The sequence below is a fragment of the Clytia hemisphaerica genome, unplaced genomic scaffold, assembly GCF_902728285.1.
Source record: "Clytia hemisphaerica strain Z4C2 unplaced genomic scaffold, Clytia hemisphaerica genome assembly, whole genome shotgun sequence".
NCBI lineage: Eukaryota > Metazoa > Cnidaria > Hydrozoa > Leptothecata > Clytiidae > Clytia > Clytia hemisphaerica.
This window is the reverse complement of record NW_027103974.1, coordinates 2,119,982-2,140,649: the sequence shown is the minus strand read 5'-3', so window position 1 is coordinate 2,140,649 and position 20,668 is coordinate 2,119,982. Positions and strand designations below refer to the sequence as shown.

Here is a 20,668-nt window from a genome sequence, read left to right as displayed (position 1 = left end):
TGTCCATCATTAAAATTTTACAACTTTATTACGCTTCAAGTCACGTGATAAAAATAATTCGCGCGCTTAGCCTGGTTTCCCCTTCCTTATATATAAAAACACACGCTCTAGGCGCTAACAGGCCGCACGCCGTGATGGCCAGTATGGCGGTCACATTAAATTCAAAAGGAAACCGGGTTCTTTTTATTATTTTCGGTTCACGGTAAAAATGTCTACTAAAAAATTCCTCGCGTGCAAAATGTTGTGTTGTTGTGATTTAGACATCTTCGTTGAAAGCATGCTAATTAGTTTTTAGCGATTACTACATCGTTAAAGTTTTCTTTTCAAATATAAGTATAAGTAATAACACTTCACATTTCTCATATTATATTAACAATCTGTGACGTGATAGAGAGAGAGTACATTTTAGTGATTGATTGATAACTTTGGTATGTATTTGTTTATGTTTGATTTTTTATTTCGAAGACCAGCCTACAGCTATGTCGAGATTGCAAGACGTATGTCGAGATTAAACGACTCTACGGTACCATTTTTAGCATGATGTCAAAAAATTCAAAGTGTAGTATTTTTTTGTGAAAATTTAATCTATTGTAAGACATTTTGCGCAATTTTTAACCTCCTAGGTCAAAAATCCAGCATTCCCCAGGGGGGTCCTTGATTCGCACTAAAGCGAAAAATGAGTAAAAATGGCATTTTTTGCCCATTTTAAGACTATGAAAGCCCAGTAAAGGGTCAAAATGGTTTCTAAATGGTGTCTTGTACTAATATTCAACATAAAAAGACAAAATAACCCCAGCAAAATCGCTCAATGTTTCAATTTCAAGCTAAAAAGGCTGATTTTCTCCGATTCTGGGTAGCAAAATGCATGAAAGCAGCATCTTTGAGGACCCACAACTTTTAAACTTTTTAAGGTACACACTTGAAATTTTCAGTAATGAAACTCTTCAGAAAAAGCTCCAGGAAAAATCAAACTTGAGTTTTCAAAAATTTCCTATAAATCCATAATGGCGCCCTAGAAATTGAGTTTTCATGCTAAATGCCCATATTTCAAGCTAAAACTAGGTTTTCTCAGGCTAAAATCTCAAAAATGGTTTCAAATGGTGTCCTGAAATTTTTTGGTGTTGAAAGTATTCTGGAAATACTCTTGGAGAACCAAAATGGTTTGGGTGAGAAATTTGCCAAAGTCTGCCATTATGGTATTGCATTTCCCACTAAAACGCAATATTTAGATAGAGTTAAAGTCTGATTTTCTCAGGCTAAAATCTCAAAAATGGTTTCAAATGGTGTCCTGAAATCTTTGGGTGTTGAAAGTATTCTGGAAAAACTCTGGGAGAAACAAGATGTTTTGGGTTAGAAATTTGCCAAAGTCCGCCATTATGGAATTGCATTTCCACTTAAAACGCAATATTTAGAGTTTTCTCAGGCTAAAATCTCAAAAATGATTTCAAATGGTGTCCTGAAATCTTTTGGTGTTGAAAGTATTCTGAAAATATTCTGGGAGAATCAAAATGGTTTGGGTCAGAAATTTGCCCAAGTCGGCCATTATGGTATTGCATTTCCCATTAAAACGCGATATTTAGAGTTAAAGTCTGATTTTCTCAGGCTAAAATCTCAAAAATGGTTTCAAATAGGGTCCTGAAATCTTTTGGTGTTGAAAGTATTCTGGATATACTTTGGGAGAACCAAAAATGGTTTGGGTTAGAAATTTGCCTAAGTCCGCCAATATGGTACTGCATTTCCTACTAAAACGTGATATTTAGAGATAAAGTCTATAATTTTCTCAGGCTAAAATCTCAAAAATGGTTTCAAATAGGTTCCTGAAATCTTTTGGTCCTGAAGTCTTTTGAAAGTATTCTGGGAACACTCAAGGAAAATCACAGTGGTTCACAATGGACATATATATGCCAAAGTCTGCCATTATGAATTTTATTTCTTTAGGAAGAACACTCAAGCTTACTCAAAATATTGTGTTTTAGAATAAAATACAATTCCATAATGGCAGACTTTGGCAAATTTCTGACCCAGACCATTTTGGTTTTCCCAGAGCATTTCCAGAATACTTTCAACACCAAAAGATTTCAGGACCCTATTTGAAACCACTTTTGAGATTTTAGCCTGAAAAAATTAGAGTTTAACTCTAAATATTGCGTTTTAGTGGGAAATGCAATTCCATAATGGTGGACTTTGGCAAATTTTTAACCCAAACCATTTTGGTTCTCCCAAAGTATATCCAGAATACTTTCAACACCAAAAGATTTCAGGACCCTATTTGAAACCATTTTTGAGATTTTAGCCTGAGAAAATCAGACTTTAACTCTAAATATCATGTTTTAGTTGGAAATGCAATGCCATAATGGCAGACTTGGGCAAATTTCTGACCCAAACTATTTAGATTCTCCCAGAGTATTTTCAGAACACTTTCAACACCAAAAAATTTCAGGACATCATTTGAAATCAGTTTTGAGATTTTAGCCCAAGAAAACCAAGTTTTAGCTTGAAATATGGGCATTTAGCATGAAAACTCAATTTCTAGGGCGCCATTATGGATTTATAGGAAATTTTTGAAAACTCAAGATTGATTTTTCCTGGAGCTTTCTCTGAAGTGTTTCATTACTGAAAATTTCAAGTGTGTACTTTAAATAGTTTAAAAGTTGTGGGTCCTCTAAAATGCTGCTTTCATGCATTTTGCTACCCAGAATCAGAGAAAATCAGCCTTTTTAGCCTGAAATTGAAACATTGAGCGATTTCGCTGGGGTTATTTTGTCTTTTTGTGTTGAATATTAGTACAAGACACCATTTAGAAACCATTTTGACCCTTTACTGGGCTTTCATAGTCTTAAAATGGGCAAAAAATGCCATTTTTACTCATTTTTCGCTTTAGTGCGAATCAAGGACCCCCCTGGGGAATGCTGGATTTTTGACCTAGGAGGTTAAAAATTGCGCAAAATGTCTTACAATAGATTAAATTCTCACAAAAAAATATTACACTTTGAATTTTTGGACTTTGCCATTTGACGATCTACCCTACCCATGGAAAAAAAATTTCATCTATGCAGTTCTTTGAAATGAAGCAAAATATTTCCAACCCGGTTCAATTAACTGGGTATTCGGCGCTATTACGTCACTTTCGCTTTCGACCCCGTTCATTTGCCACTTTTCTAGCAGAGAAGCAGGAGAGTGACAAAACACGTATATAATTAACTTAACGCGCGTGAAGCGTGTGCAAAATTTTTTACAAAATGGTTCATGTGAATCAATTTTAGCACGCGTGATTTCTTCATCGTAGAAAGCGCCCTAAGTAAATTTAGTAAGGGGCCACTCACATTCTAGTTTGGGTAAAACAAGAGATCTCCAAAGAGTGAGCATAGGTGTATTTGCTTTTGCTCTGAAGGTCCCGAGAATCCAGGATGAGGTTTTTCGAGAATTGACAACAACGTGCGTTGTTTATGTGATGCTTGAATTTGCAGTCATTGGACATCAACACATCAAAGGTCTTTAATCACATAATCATATTGAATCACACTTGAATTTCTGTGTTGCTACCGTGAAGTCGGATAACTTGCATCAGTGAAGGGAAACTTGCATAGCCATCAAATGACTGACCAATCAAAGCAGCAAAATTTCAAAACAAATGAACTACGGAGCTCCGCTCTCGCAGCTTTACTCTACCATTTTTGTTTTGATTTACCAGTTTGCAGAGTATGGCAGAAATCATTGAGATCTCGGGGGCAGAGATTGCTTACTTTTCAAGAGCAGGAGCAAAATTTTGATATTATCTACCGTAACTTGGTCTAATGTCGACATCCCTCATCTAAATTTGACACCCTTTTCTGGAGCTAAAAATAATAGAATGGTCAAAACTATTTTTCTTTGCTTAGTGGTAAGAGATGAAAAATTCCTTTTCAATCACCAATTCCAACTTTCATATTATTCCTATCTCTAAAGAAGGGTGTCGAAATTAGAAGACGGATGTCAAGATTAGACCAACTTACGATACATTTTAGGGGCAAAATTATTGAAAACTGGCTAGTTTCACCACTTTTTCTGGCTTTTTTGTGGTGGGAAGCAGATCTCAGGGGCAGAGTTTTGATGTTGGAAATTTTCCTTGGGGGCAACCATGACATGCTCTGAAAACCTGTAACTTTGTATTTTAATGACCAGCCAGGTCATTCATTTAAGGGCTATGCATGTTAGCCTCCACTGATGCAAGTTACCTGATCTCACGGTACTACACAGACGGTATCAATCGAACAAATCAAACGCCAAATCAATTGAACGCAATTGAACACAATCTAATTATTGCAATTCGATCGAATAATTGGAATTCGATTGTCGAACGAATATTACCCAGGATTTGCCGTTCGATTGCTTTGATTACGTTCGCTTGTATTTGATTATGTTCAATTACGTTCGATTGATTAGATTGTATTAGATTTTATTCGCTTTGGTATGGTACTTAATAAGCGCTCGGCCGCCCACGCTAAATAACTCTAACGGAGTGATCCAATTTAATTTAATCGCAATCAAACTCATCGAACTTAATCGCAATCGAACGAAGTCGAAGATTACTTGAATGTAATTGACAATCAATCAAACCAATTGAACATAGTCAACTGTCAATCAAACCAATCTAACCTTACTCGAACGCAATCAAACACAATCAAATATTACCCATGAATCGGCCTTTCGATTGAGATTTGATTACGTTCGCCAATCGAATCGCAATTATTCGATTGCGTTCGATTACCCTTGTTTGGTTAGAGCAATTTTTGTTTGAAGTTGTTCGATTGACACCGTCTGGTACTACTCATGAAGCTTGTCTCTGTCCGACTTTGGTGTTTGGTCAATAACGTAACAGCTCGAATTTGATGCTGTTAAACTCCATGTTATTATCTTCCGACCAGTGATAAACTAAGTTTAGGTCTTCTTGAAGTTTTTGTGTATCATCAATGTTATCTACACCTATTATCAAACCTTGTGTCATCTGCAAAACTTTGTGTGGAAGAGTGTTGAACTTCATCAACAATGTCTCCCATTAAGATTAGGAAAATCAATGGTTCTAGAACACTTCCTTGTGGGACACCCAGGGACACCTGACATGACAGGTGTGGGGGTAGATGGAACGCCATCCACTATTACGACTTGGTGACGATTTGTTATGAATGATTGCAACCATTTCAAAATCTTTCCACCCATTCCATTCCAAGATTTTGTACTTTGGTGAGTTCAAAGTTTAAGTCAACTTTATCAAAAACCTTTAAGCTCCGGCTTAAGAGATTAAAAGATGTGAAAGATGAGTTTGTTGAGTTAGTTGTGTTAGAACATTGCCCACAAACTACTAATCAGAACAGATCAGAAAGCAAAGTAATAATTCTATTGCAGAGCGAGTATGAGAAATAATCTTAACGAATGTAAATAAACCAGCTAAAAGATTAGCTCTTCTAAGTGATTACAAATACACTTTCTTGCCTAAAGAACCAACCCCACCCCCCCCCACTCATCCTCGACTAAAAAGTTAAAAATTGGAGCTAAAGGAGATAAACATTTAGGAGTCAATATTTCCCAGTTCTTATAAATTTATTTTTTTCTAAACTTGCCAATAGTGAAGCCATGATGCGTCGTTGATTTGATTGTCCGGATAACATTTTGGAGAGAAAAATAGCCTAAATTAGAGGCCACGGCTTTTAGCTAAGCATTATTTTTTCTGTTGGGATAATACTTGGAGGAGAGTAGGATAAACCAAATAAAATGGTACAATAGTGTGTATGTAATAAATAGTGGTATATTTGGAAAAAACCTGTTTCGGGTTTGAAAAATCTTCAAAAGGAACGGTCGCCCCAGCCAATGAAATTATGACAAAGTCCAAAAAATATCATTTTCAGTTATAACACTGTGAAAATTTCTCTGATCATGTTAAAATTTACACAGGAATTGTGTTTTAGTATCCTTTACTGAATTCTCATAGTGATATGTTTGTAAAAAATCTGTGTCGGGTTTGAAAAATCAAAAGGAACGGTCGCCAGCCGCGATGAAATTACGACAAAGTCCAAAAACAATCATTTTCAGCCATAACATTGTGAAAATTTCTCCAATCTTGTTCAAATTTACACAGGAATTGTGTTTTAGTATCCTTTACTGAATTCTCATAGTGATATGTTTGTAAAAAATCTGTGTCGGGTTTGAAAAATCAAAAGGAACGGTCGCCAGCCGCTATGAAATTAATTATGACTAAGTCCAAAAATTATCATTTTCAGCCATAACACTGTGAAGATTTCTCCAATCTTGCTCAAATTTACACAGGAATTGTGTTTTAGTATCCTTTATTGAATTCTCATAGTGATATGTTTGTAAAAAATCTGTGTCGGGTTTGAAAAATCAAAAGGAACGGTCGCCAGTCAACAATGATGAATACAAAACAGGATCATTTTCAGCCATACACATAACACCATAAAAATTACTCAGATCGTTTTCAAATTTGCACTGTAATGTTGTAATTTTAGTATTCTCTTTTGAATTCCAATGGCTGTGTGTTTGAAAGTTTCATTTCCAAGTTACAGAGTTTTATGGTTTTGTGCGTCTAGAAGAGAAGTTAGCCATATGCAAGATTTAAGCACTCGATCAGCCTGGATCAGCTGTCGATTCATGGCCAAAATTTCTCCAAAGTTTTTCCACATTGTTAGAGAACCAGTATGCATCAAATTTCTCATAAATCAAAACATCATGAATAATGATGAAAATGATCAATTTTTCACTGAGATTTGCCCATTTGCTACACAGTCAGCTAGCCCACTTTCAGCAGCCATCTTTTTTTAAATAGTTTTGGCAAATCAAATCACAATATTATCGGAATCCAGATAATCCGTTTTTATTAAATCGGAATAGATCATTGGATTAGATAAACAAACAAAAAATGTCTTGACCGTCGGACGAGAGAGAATCTAAGGCTCCTAGGCCGGAGCAATTAAATTAAAAGAAGACAACACTTATTTTGCTACCTACACATTCGTTTATCTATTGCTTTATCTACTCGCTACCTCGCAACTTTCTTCATTCGTTTATCTATTGCTTTATCTACTCGCTACCTCGCAACTTTCTTCATTCGTTTATCTATTGCTTTATCTACTCGCTACTTCGCAACTTTCTTCATTCATTTATTTATTGCTTTATCTACTCGCTACCTCGCAACTTTCTTCATTCGTTTATCTATTGCTTTATCTACACGCTACCTCACAACTTTATTCACTTGTCTATCTATTGCTTTATCCAATCGCTACCTTGCAACTTTCTTCATTTGTTTATCTATTGCTTTGTCTACAACAACTTATTTCAAGTCTTACTTCGCTTTTCTCGAGAAATGCATTGAAGATATTTTCGCATTTTTTTCCAAACAACATCGCAAAATACTAAAAATGCTTTGCAAACAGTGGAAAAATTTCACCTGCAGTGCTCCTTTTTTTAAAGCTAGCTTCGCTTGAAAAATAGCATATCTTCAAAGGGTTTGACTCTAACCCTCCCCGGAGATCTTTTTCTAGCTTCGCTCGCATTAAATACGCCGTCCAGTCTGGTCCAGTTTTCGACAATTTGAGAAAATGTCATGGTAAAGAGGAGTGAAATGTAGAAATGACAATTCTTTAGGAAAAAGCGGGAAGGCCACAAAGAATAGTGCAACTTTGTTTCTATCAGATTTAAAAAGATAAATAAGTCAATTCTAAATTGCTTTTTTTAAACCCTTGTCACCTTGTCATAACTTTTCGAATTTAAACATGTAAAATCACGTACACAGTTTTTAACAGTATCAACCACTTGAATGTTTTTATATGAAGAAAGAGATGGACTAATTTCTTCTCTTGCTTTTTATCGCCCTTTGAATGCTGTTATTGTTCGACAAACTTTTTAATTTTTATGTTCTGATTTACATTTGAAATGTTCTTTTCTATAAAAGAAACTTGTTTTGTTTTGAAAAGAATTCGAATGTCATTAATAAATACGATCGTTAAATACATTTCAAACAAAAGAAGTTAATCAAAACAAACTTATCGAGAACAAAACATTGCTTGCGAAATCTTTTGCAAATGGCGCGAATCCAATAGAACAAATTTGTGGAGCAAGAGACTAAAAGTCATAATTCTAAAACACAAACAAAGCGAAAACGAAAGTGGTGACACACAGACACACAAAGCACCGCTATTAATATATAGATTACTATATAATTGAGAAAATTATTTTCTTGAGTTCTATGAACTGTTAAAGAATCAATCCATTTGCATTGGAAAGAGGAAGGATAAACTTAAATTTCAAGGGTTCATTTGTCAAATTTGGTCAACTAGATCAAAAGTTATAGCCTAAATCCTAAAACTGCTTTTCAAAAAAGTTAAAAAATGTGAAAAAAGCACTTATTTACACAAAAAAACTATTCCTGCAAAAGCGTTTCCAATCATTTGAAGGTTGAGACTGGCTAAAATAACCCCTCAAAATTTTTCAAAGTTTATCCTTCCTCTTTTCAATGCAAAAAGAATAATGATGGGATTATCCTCCAATCAGTTTGATAAAGCAACTTCTGTTTTCAAAACCATTTTCAAAATGTAAATTGGGTAAATTGGGAAAATTGAATTTTTTGGTTTTCATACAAATTGTAGCTTTGTAGTAACATTCTCTTTTGGCTGTTGACCTTAGCATGATGTGAAATAATGAGAATTTTTGTTACATGCTTATCATTGATAAAAGAGTAACATTCATTTAAAATATCTCCAAATTTTCCGAATTTACTCACTATTTCGCGCTCAATGAGTGAACTTTTCTATTTTTCAACCTCTGGTTTTGTTGATCACTATTTTTTCAAACCCTCATTTTTTCTTTTCACTTTTTAGGATTTACAATGTCTGAAACTGAAGTCCCAGATGTAAGTTCCAAGAATAATTTTTTCCTCTTGTTTGTTCTTTCAAAAGGCATCTATATATTTTAGATGTTTTTCAATGTACTAATGCAGCCAAGAAAAAAGATAATGACATATTTTTTTGTTTCTTCAACACTCTCTATATTAATGTTTCTAGTGTCCATTATGCATGGAAACTTTCGAAATAGATGATATCAATTTCTTTCCTTGCACATGTGGATATCAGGTTGGTATTCTTTTCAAGACAGTATTCTTTTTTTTACAATCACAAAGCATTCAGGCATTTTCAGGAATACTGAAGTTCTAGAATTCTGCTAAATAATATTTTTTGAAAATAATGTTTGCTGCCAACCAATGTGATCGTCCTCTCATGTTTCTGCTTCGAAAAACTTAAATGTGTATTTTAAATAATTTTTCTATCATTCACTAGGTGTGTCGGTTTTGCTGGCATAGAATTCGAACGGATGAAAATGGACTGTGTCCTGCATGTAGAAAAGTGAGTGGGTCTTATTTTTCAAAGCTGTTCATTCGTTTTACTTAGAAAGTTTTCAGTACTTTATTTGATTTTTAATTTACTTTTGTTAACTTTGTTATCAAGTGTGTGAAAATATTTTGTTCTGTTACGATGTATTCTCTGTTTTTATTGTATCCTTTTCTTATTTTAGGCATACTCAGAGGACCCTGCCATGTACCGCCCTCTTTCCCAAGACGAGTAAGCAACTTCTTTACTAAAAAATTCACTTATCACATTTTTCTTGATAAAAATAATTTCAAAATTGGCCCAATGTTACCATTTTTATACCTTTGAGTGACTGGTTATCACAGGCACCGTCTTTCATAAATCATTCAAAAATAGCCTTATGGTGAAATAATTCCAGGGCAACTGTCCTTTTTGGTCTAGAACATGAGCTGTCTATAATTTCAATGCCTTTTTATTAAACTTAATTATATTTATTGGACCTACCCCGGTGGGGTAGAGGTCCTATAAATTAACCGATGTCCGTCCGTCCGTTCGTTCGTTCGTCCGTCCGTCTGTTACCAGCTTTTCTCAGGATTGGCTCATTAGTTTTTTCTGATTTTTGGCACAATGATGCAAAATGGTAATGCCCAAAATGTGACGGAGCCCGATTTTCGAAAAAAAATCATTTCCGGCCGAAAATGCCGGAAATATGCCGGAAAAACCGGTTTTTTGGCATTTTCTCGAGATTTCATCATTAGCTTTTTCAGATTTTTTGCACAAAGATGCGTATTAGCAATGCCTAAAACATGGCAGAGTTCGATTTTTGAGAAAAATTCTTTTCCGGCCGAAAATGCCGGAAATATGCCGGAAATCGCCGTTTTTGCAGATTTTCATCGGACTTTTTCCTTATATTTCGTTGTTTTTTCTCACAAAAACATTATTAATAGCAATGTCCACGATCAAGCATGGTTCAATTGTCGATAAAACTGATTTTTGAGGCCGGAACTTTCTAAAAATCGCCGGAACAGCCGATTTTCGCCGGAAAAAAACGGTATTTCTTGAATTTCTCGAGCTGTACTTTATATTTTTTATGAAATTTTGCACACTGATGTAAAATGACAATACCTAAAAAAGTGACGGAGCCCGATTTTCTAAAAACATTTTTTTCCGGCCGAAAGTGCCGGAAATATGCCGGAAAAAAACTGTTTTTTTGGCATTTCTCGAGATTTTATCATTAGTTTTTTCTGATTTTTTGCTCTAGATGCGTATTAATATTGCCCAAAACATGGCTGAGTTCGATTTTTGAGAAATTTTTTTTTTCGGTTGAAAATGCCGGAAATCGCCGTTTTTGCAGATTTTCATTAGATTTTTTCCTTGTATTTCTATGTTTTTGACACAAAAACATTATTGATAACAATGCTCACCATCAAGTATGATGCAATTGTCAATAAAACTGATTTTTGCGACCAGAACTTTCTATTAATTTTTTCCCTACAACCCTTCCCTCTCCCCTTATCAACAATCAATGATGAATTTATTGCGTTATGCATTTTCGCTAAACGCTATGTTTTCTGACTGATTTTTTTTCATTTTTCTCCTTGCATTGCTATCTAACTTTCATCATCAGGTAGGTCCATTCAGCATCTAGCTTGTTTCTTTTCTAATTCAATTAACTTTATAGACTTCAAAAAATAAAGAAGGAACGAAAGCAGAAAGAGGTCCAACAAAAACAAAAGACCACTGATTCACGTCAACACTTAGCAAATATAAGGTAGATAATTATATGAAGAAGTTTGATATGGAGTAGATGCCTGCTTAACTGTTGAATGGATAGTTTACGCCCAATTTTAACCAGTAATTGTAAGAAAATCAATCTTGGGTTGCTAATTCTTCTAGGTTACAGTCGAAGAACAACTTTGTGATTGTGAATTTTAACACTAAATTGAAATAAAACTAAAATAAAAAATAAATAAAAGAATTATTATTTAAGGATACCTATTACCTACTTGGGTTTGTTTGTTTTTTATTTCTATGTTTTGTATTAGTTTTATATGCTCGTGAATGTATAATATTCCTTTCACTTTCAGAGTTATTCAAAAACATCTTGTGTTTGTGGTTGGTTTATCCAATAAGATGGCTGATCCTGAGGTATTTAACCTTTTTATATTGGTGGCTAGCTCTTGTATGCATTCAAACTTATGTGTGCAAGCTTATTGTTTTTTTTATAAGCAAGTGTCTGTCCCTATATCATGCTCGCATTATGCTTAGCATTCTATTGTTCTCGAACAATAGAGCCATTGTTTAGGAACTAAAAACTGAGCCTGCATATGCTTATAAATGTTATGCTTATAAAAGAAAAAACATGTAGGCCACCAAAGTAATTCTGATAACATCAATTTCACGCCCTCAATGACCCACCCAACACTCACACCACCCACATAAATATATGCCTGCCTAGCTCTTGTATAAACTCTTTTTCAGTATTCCTTTGAGTCTTAAGTGTATGTGACAGGGCAAAGCGGTCAAGTGAATAAGTTGGGCACCAAAAGTATGGATATCATGATAAACTCAAACTTTTAACTAAACTTCAGGACTGATTGATAATAGTTTAGATCTGCTATCCCCAGCCTGAGTTATTTCTAACTACGGCTGACTCCAACCAATTTGAACTTCCATTATTTGAATCTTTCTATAATTCGAACTAATTTCCCATCATGAAGAAATCCTCTTAGATTACTTTTTATAGTCCAAATCTCTCTGTAACTTGAACAAAATTCGACTTCCCACTCAAGTTTAAATTAGCGAGAGTCAACTATAGTTTTGTTCACTTTAGGTTCTCAAAAGGCAGGAATATTTTGGAAAATATGGAAAAATATTAAAGATTGTCATAAATCCAAATACAAATTATGCTGGACCCCAGGTAACTGCTACTATTTTTATTCTTAACTTTGAAATTCAATCTATCAATGTTTAACTAAAAATTCCATTAAAATTTATGTGCCTTTTATTTTTTCGTCTCTACTTTTCAGGCCTTTAATTTTTGCGCACCCCATAAAAAAGGTTGTTTGCACACCCTTTGATTTTTGTACATCCTATCATTTATGAGATATTATTGAGTGTTTTTGGTGAAAAATGTACATAAAGATCATAAATGAGGCATGGAATCAGAAGTTTAGCACTTCGAGATAGCTTGATTGGGTTTTGCTGATTTCTCTTACTCCTGAAGGGAATATCACAACGAGTATCCCAATTGTGAAAATGTTTGTACTAAGAAAACTAATTAAATCTTCAAAGCTTCAATTAGGTGAACTAGTCCATGTCAAATAAATTGAATACAGTTCAACAAAGGTTTAATTAAAGTGAAAATATAAACAAAAACAACAAATACCAAATAGATTTTATGAATGAATTTTAAATTCTATGCAATTCCTTTGTACTTGCTTTTCAATGTAACAGAAATTATTTAGATTTAGATCAAATAACAGCATCAAGGTTTTCTCGAGACATCTTGCCTTATTGTAAACCTTGTGTTTTTCAGGGTCCAAGCGCTAGTGCATATGTGACATATTCGAAAGAAGAAGAAGCCTTACGCACTATACTCTCTATAAATAATATGCAGCCTCCCTTGAAAATAAGGTAAGTTTTTTGCTATATTGGTGTTGAACTGAGATTTCCAAAGAATATGAGTGAATGGTATTTAATCTGGAGTTACCAGTGTTAGCCATCTCAAGTTCATTTGGAGAGTTGGTTACCTACCAAAGTCCTTTTTTCTAAAGCAATCATTTTAATTTTTAATTCAGATCATCATTAGGAACCACTAAATATTGTACTCACTATTTGCGAAATACAGTCTGTCCAAAAATGGTAAGTTTACATTTTTGTATGAATCCTGGCTCTTTCATTTTAATTATATATTTTGTTGAACTTATTTTCACTTCAACCATAGTATAAGAAAGCCGCAGCTGGAATGTTTACACCATTGTCTTTCCAGTTATTTGCTGTTCTATCTCTGTTTCCGAACTCTATAAGAATGTCAATTTTGCCAGTTTGATCTAGTTTTTGGAATTTCTCCTTTATTTTCCTTCACAACAAGGTTTTTATGTTAGATATCTTTGAATCTGGGCCCAATAGTACACTATGAAATAATTCTGGATATCACTCTAGCAGACTATGTACCCAATTATTAAATTTAAGGCAACTCTATTATACTCATGTTATTCTTCCACAAAATATTTTTTGTAGGATTGTATGTATCTCCATGACCTGGGTGATATGAATGCAAGTTTTACCAAAGAAGACATGCAAGCAGGGTAAGTAAGCTCTAGCATGCAAGCAGGGTAAATAAACTGATATCTTACTTGGCTGGATCAAGCATCACATGGAAACGAAATATACCCAACGTGTAGTTTTCTACTTTGGCTAACACGATTGCATTCAATTGTTTTGATTAACAATTTGTACCTTGCCTAAAACCAAATAAAAACAGCAGACTAGTTTAATCAAGAGTGAAGAAATATTATGTCAATGGATATTTAAACTCCCCATCTATATAATATGATACATTATACATTGCTTCTTTACTTTATTTTCGAATACAAAGCCTCTATGGAGGCTAAATTTACAAAATTGACACCACACTAAGAATTTGGTGACAATTGAGCATCTTTTTGACGTTACTTCACAAAATAAATGTTAACACTTCAGAAAAAATACTTCCAAGAAACCATTTGATTGGCTTATAAGTTTGAAATATATGCTGGTAAACAAAAGTAATATCTTAGCAATGAACGGATAATGAAGCATTTGTTTGGACATGGTCTCATCCAATATGAAAAATAATGGGTCGCAAAAAAAGCTATTGGACTCAGTGAAGTTTTATCCACTATCTTTCCTCGCATACCCAATATTTTTGCACATTGAACTGCATTGAATTTAACTTTGTCCAATAACTGTTTAATAGTTTGTGTTTGTGTTACAATAGAAATATTATACTAAAGTATATTTTTCATTCTAGGAAACACCAGTTGTTTGAGAAAGATTTACTGGACAACTATGCAGCGTCAGTTCAAAAAGCTCGACAATCGCATAGCCACAGTCATCTTACCACAAATCATCATGGTGTTTCTGAAGATGCACAAGCATGGTCTGAAGGGGAAAACGACAACACTCCAATGTTACCCTCTAATGCTTCATGGGCATCAGTGAGAGACGAAAAAGATAAAAAGCCAGACCCACCAAAATCCAAAAGTCGGAATAACTCAATGTCTATTGATTATCCTTCTATAGAAGCAGCCAGTAGTCGAGTTTCAGCTCCTGTATTGAATTCTGGTGGAAGGGAACGCAAAGATAGTAGTAGTGTATCTTCTAATGATAAATTAAATACAACAACAACAAAACACTCGAGGAGAAAATCTTCTGTTGAGAAAAGTAAGTACTTTTTTATTTCGAAGCCATTGCACACTGGCTAACCAGTGGTTAACAACTTTGGAAATAAGCCAAGGGAGGGAAACAAAATGGTACATTTGAGTATATTTTGATTCTAGTGGCTTTCACAACTTTGATAGACATGGCATTTGAAGTATTTCAAAGATTTTTCATGAAAAATTATTTTTTTATTAGCCTTTGAAAACTCTTATTATTTTTAAACCGCAGCTTTTTTAAGAAGGGTAGTGCCTGTATACTTTAAATATTATGGTATAGGCTTTTGAGATTATTGGACCTTTTTTACTAGCTAAAATTGAAAAAATTTACCAAGCCATTTTAAAAGCATTCATGAAATGACTATAAAATATATATTATATCAATTTTGTTCTTTTTTAGTTGATGTAACTGATAACGTTGTTTCAACGTCAACAGCAACAATAACAGTCGTCACAACTTCAACAACATCTGTAATACAACCCCCACCCAAAACAGAAGATAAGAAAAACAAACCATCTTCACCGCCACCTGTGCTACCCACTCAAACAGTAACCGCCCCGCCACCTGGTATCACCAAACCTGTGGACCCGCAAACTCCTCAGGTCATGAAAGTATCACCGACATTACCTTCAAATATTCCCTCATCAATTCCAACCACATCAACATCTACCGCATCTTCTCTACCATCTTTAACTCTCAATGACGTCACCACAACAACAGTTACTACGACAACAACCTCAATCACATCAACAGCATCTGCAACAACTTCATATCCATGGCCTGGTAGTATAGACCTTGGTCTGAGTGACTTACAGATACAAGCAAACGATGATGAACTAGGTATTAATCGCATTCTTCATGGCTATCCGGATGGCCATACCCAATAGCAACTTCCATTTCAAAATCTTTTTTAAGGCCTGAGTTTATATGTATCTGGCTTATTGAAATAATGAAATGATAATAACTGATTTCTCTACTCAAGTTTGTGTTCAGCATACAAAAAGCCCTCATACCATTTGTAAAATCAGTGATAATTTAGAGTTAAGATCTCTATTTTGAACTTTTTCTTCGTTCAAAAGTGATCCTGTTCTTTTCATAATCTCTAGTATTGAAATTTTTAAAACTTATATTTTAGTTTCCCATATTAATTACTTGTTGATATATAATGAATATTGTTTTCTCTCTCTAGGTTTTGATCCATTCAAAGAGAGCAAATCTGGTCTGGAAGACTTGATAGCAACTGAACGAAAACAAGCCCAAGTCACCTCAACTACAAACTCTACTGATACAAAACCTATCGCTGCCTTCAGTTGGGACTCCTTCTGGCCAACAAATTTTCCACAGAATGGTACACAACCAGCTGCTACCAATACCAACATGGCGGCACCTGGAATGATGGCACCACAGAATCACTCTTATTCTTTATTCAATCGTAAGTTTTTTCAAACTTTGATGTTTTTTTTGTGGGGCTCATAACATTTGCAGTGTTGATATAATAATAAAGAAGCTTCTCTTTGTTTTAAACCCTTAATACTCCTTAAAGTATCACCCTTTCAACAATGCTCTGTATAAGAATTTGCTGGGGAAATTTCGAAGATGGAATGTACCTATTGAAGATTTTGAAAGATTCTACATTACTACCAAGGATTCTTAAAAATTAGTAAATTTATCTTCACATTTAGCACAAGATGGAGTTAGAGCACAATCACCCAATAATCCCTACGATATTCAAAACAAACCACTCGCAAATACAATGCCAACGGCTGCATCGCCACAACATGATCCGTCAAAAATGTCAGCTTATCCCTTCCGCTTTGCTACTTCACCACATAACGCCCATCCACCTCCGCCAGGCCACCCTCTCTCGCAATACATTCAACAACAACAGCAAATGTATGGACAGAGATTTCCTTTTCAACAACCAACAATACCATCTCCAGGTATGTCTGCCATTATAATAGTAGAGTTTTTAAAAGTCAAATTATTCAAACTTTTTAAAATCTCGCTCCCTAGAAGATACTCAAACCCCAAAAAGCTAAAATCAATTATGTCATTCCAACCTGCTCCAACACACTGTCATAAATCGATATCGTAGGTGTGGTAAAATATTGCCGCACTATAATCAGCGTTTGGATTTGCTGGAAAGGAAAACGTGAGAATATTATTGTCATCATGAATTCGCCATTTTTATTATTTCCTGTAGGTCAAGCACAACCCCTCCATTCCTTCATTACACCTTCAACCACCGCCCCATCAGCGGGTGGCCGCCCTTCAGCTACAGTCAACCCAAGCGTTAATACGAGTGTCGATAAGAACTGGCAGGATGGTCTGCGTGCCTTGCTACCCAACATCAACATCAGTTTCGCATGTAAGTTGGTTGGTTCCAGACCTTTACTGGCAATAGTGATTCCTTTATATCTCTATTCACGATATGTATACTCTTCTTTGTTACCATGTGGAAAACTTCCTCAAGGAGATTCCAATCTTTCTGTTGGCCTACCCAGTCTAGTCTAGTTATACTGGCTGGTATGGTTTCTAAACGAAAGTAAAAAAATATTGCATGCTCATTGAAAAAACACAACCCGTTTTACGAAATTGCTTTGCCATGAAATAATTGAAAATATACTACCAATCGATTGTTATAACTCATTTCGTTTTGCGTGTGTTGTACAACTTGTATGTTGTAGTCTTGTATTATTTTCGTCTTTAATTGTTTTCGCAGAGATTATCTGTTTGAAAAATTACAATTGTGCGTTATTTATGGAGCATATAAAATTTAAAAGCTGAATAGGCTGTTCTGTGCGATGGCTTTGTCGTTAAACGTTTAAAGAGAACATTTACCGAGTATTGCCGTTTTATTCTACGTTTAAAAAATGGATTGAATATTTGATTCTTACCGGAACGGTGCTTAAGAAATAGATAGTTAGTTGATGACTATTCCATAAAGGTTTTGTTAGGCGGTGAAATATAATCAGAACAGACAACTTTGATAATTTGACTTTCCCTTTCAGCCAACTGGAACAACACACCAGGACCTCAACAACAACCACCACCACCAGCGCCAGGACTGAACGCTGATAACCCTTCATCTCCTACAGCTGCCAACAATCCTCTCAACGGATCCTTAGCTCAACAAGGTTTGATCCTGTTCGCAGCATTTTCTGCTCTTTTTGCAAAATTTCTTTTGTTAGGCCTTTCCTCACGTGAGAAAACTTTATCTAGAAAAAACAAATATCAAGTTTGGACTGGTTGTGTAGAAGTATGTTTCATGGTCTTGTATTCTATTTGAACAATGAAGAACACCAGAAGGAAGTACTGTCCTCCCCCCGCTAATTAATTTCTCGAAAATTTTTCACTCAGGACATTCTTATTAATTTTGGGGAATCTTTTTTTGAAAGTCCCCTCTTTTGCTCTCTGCTGTATTAGCCTCCTTTTCAAAAATTTCCCCGCTTATTCCAAACCCCCGTTTATTAGGTACCCGAGAGTACTGATGTACTAGCAAACTCTAGGATCTAAAATAATAAAAATTATAAATGAAATAAAATCATACAATTTCCTTTACAAGTTGCCGCAACATCACAACAACAGCAAACACAACAGTCACAACAACAAACACCTGTCGTTCAACCTTCACCAAATGTCGCCAGTGTTGCCAGTCCGCCTCCGGGCTTTGGTGCATTACTAGGGAACATGGAAAGCGTAAAAAATAAACCACCTTCCAGCTGGCCTGATAGAGGTATATACTGATTTCATTTGATACTGTTTGTATGTTCTTTAGAACACATAACGTTGGCAGTGTCGATACAATAATATAGAAGCCTCTTTTTGTTTTAGACTATTTAATGTTCCTTAAAGTAGTACCCTTTCAACAATAATCTGTAAAGGCAATTTTAAAATTTTCGTGTTTCTATCAAAGATGTAGATGTTTCTATTTTTACTCGACACTTTTTTTACGTCAAAGCATTCCAAATATATGGTCTGTATTTGCTGTGTAATTTAATAAAAAGTTGTAATTTGATAAAAAAAGACTGGGGTGTTTATATTCGAGGTTACACTGTATATAAACTTCTATTTTGCATATAAAAAATGATGTTTAGAAGATTCGCTCGCCCTACTTAATACTGAATAGTAAATTTTCTAATCAAAAAGTTCATTTTTTTTCAGACGAGCAGTCACAACCTCAGCCACCGACACAAGCGCCACCACAAACACGTATTCCACCTCCACCGCCAGGTTTCCGGTCTCCCGTGGCAACAGTAGCCGCTGAACCGTTTGTTACCACGCCAACTACTACAAGTTCTTCTAAAACTGCAAGGTACGTAGTGATCATTTCTTTTAATGGAGTATAGACCTTTTCATAAATTACGTCACGATTAACGCTTACCTCGTTTTCAAAATATTGCTACGGTAATTGATTTTGCAGAGGAGTTCATAAAAAGTGTACGCTATTTCTAAAAGTAACACTTGGACCCTCAAGGAGTTTAATCACCGTGGTAATGGTTTCAAAACGAGACAGTCGTTGCTCTCAAAATGATTTTTGAAAAGGCCTATTCTACCTAGGAACCTTTTCAACAGAATTCAAAAGAACTATATCTTTTTCGTTGAGTATGAAATTTGCACTAATGTATGCTACTTTTCGCATGCAAATGCACGTTATGAACCCTATTTAATACTCAAAGAACCCCTTTTTTACCTAAAACCTTAGAAAGAGAACAAATCAGACAAATTTAAAGATAATGTTACAATTGTTTAAAAATCAACACCAACTTCACCAACCATTTCACGATTTTACTTTTGTTTTTTCTCTCATCAGCACAACCAATAATATCCTGACGACTGTCGCTGCAACACATACAACATCTTCAGCCAAGGCTATCCCGCAACCTTCACACAATCATCAACAACAGCAACAACAAAATAAGAGACATTCACAACACTATGGATCGCATGAAGACCCAAGCATCTTATGGTCCAAAGTATTATCAGGTATGTTTCCAGGTTAATAGCTTAGGCTTGACTTAAAAAATTCTTGGTTTGCCGTCACCCAACCCTAGATCTTAGAGGTACGGGTCGGTTGGAAAGTTTTTTAATTTTGGTCATTCATGGAATTACATTTTGAATTATGGTCTACATTGCAGCCCTTAAGGGTCCTTTTCCAAAGCTTCCCAAAGTGCACTGTAAGGGTTGCAACGAGCAAAGATGAGAAGAATTGCACTCTAACAGTGTAAAATTTCGAAAATCTGACCAATTTTTGCCTTAAAATGGGCTAAAAATTTTAAGAAAATGCATTGTATGGATCGATTCACTCAAATTTGGCTAAATTTTTCCTGCACTGTATGGGTTTGATTTCAAAGTCCTAATTTTGGGCCGAACATACGATCGTTTTTATATCGATTGCCCCCAGGGCCTGATAACAATGCAATATGTTCGTCTTTGATATTTGACAGTTTACTTAAGAAATTCGCGATGTAGAATTTAAACTATTCATGATATGCACTATTGGAAAGTCTTCTGAGAACTTTTAAAATTTTCCACCCAATACGTCACTTAAACAATAGAAAAAGTGACTTATTGGGTGGAAAATCTTGAAAATTCTTTGAAGACTCTCCAGTGGAACAGCATCTAATTTTGAATACTATTATTTGATTCCGATTTGATAATTTGATTCCGTATTCTTCATTCAGACAAACCGACTCGTGAAATTGAGACAACAAGCATGTTGTTTCCTTTACCAGGTGAAACCGTCGATCAGGTATGCCACATTTTTGTTTCTGTTTTACAGTCCAACTCGAACACTCACCAACAACCCATATTTTTCGAGTTACATATATAGAGGGAAATATGAAACCGTTGTGAGGAATTTCCTATTTTTGCTGAAAGGGTGTCCAGTGGAA

General features: G+C 35.0%; 1 protein-coding gene across 1 annotated transcript in view; it reads left to right on the top strand.

The window, feature by feature from the left end:
- The window catches only part of LOC136810705 (mucin-5AC-like), a 31,672-nt gene that overhangs the window by 1,555 nt on the left and 9,449 nt on the right, over positions 1–20,668 (top strand). The window contains exons 2-21 of the mRNA XM_067067296.1: positions 8,868–8,899; positions 9,051–9,119; positions 9,324–9,389; positions 9,559–9,605; positions 11,035–11,124; positions 11,441–11,501; positions 12,187–12,273; positions 12,892–12,989; positions 13,154–13,217; positions 13,596–13,663; positions 14,368–14,780; positions 15,174–15,614; positions 15,964–16,206; positions 16,457–16,714; positions 16,978–17,142; positions 17,786–17,911; positions 18,340–18,510; positions 18,939–19,089; positions 19,588–19,760; positions 20,459–20,526. Of these exons, the coding sequence (XP_066923397.1) occupies positions 8,876–8,899; positions 9,051–9,119; positions 9,324–9,389; positions 9,559–9,605; positions 11,035–11,124; positions 11,441–11,501; positions 12,187–12,273; positions 12,892–12,989; positions 13,154–13,217; positions 13,596–13,663; positions 14,368–14,780; positions 15,174–15,614; positions 15,964–16,206; positions 16,457–16,714; positions 16,978–17,142; positions 17,786–17,911; positions 18,340–18,510; positions 18,939–19,089; positions 19,588–19,760; positions 20,459–20,526 (2,883 nt within the window). The 5' untranslated portion in view covers positions 8,868–8,875. The remainder of the gene's footprint in view (positions 1–8,867; positions 8,900–9,050; positions 9,120–9,323; positions 9,390–9,558; positions 9,606–11,034; positions 11,125–11,440; positions 11,502–12,186; positions 12,274–12,891; positions 12,990–13,153; positions 13,218–13,595; positions 13,664–14,367; positions 14,781–15,173; positions 15,615–15,963; positions 16,207–16,456; positions 16,715–16,977; positions 17,143–17,785; positions 17,912–18,339; positions 18,511–18,938; positions 19,090–19,587; positions 19,761–20,458; positions 20,527–20,668) is intronic.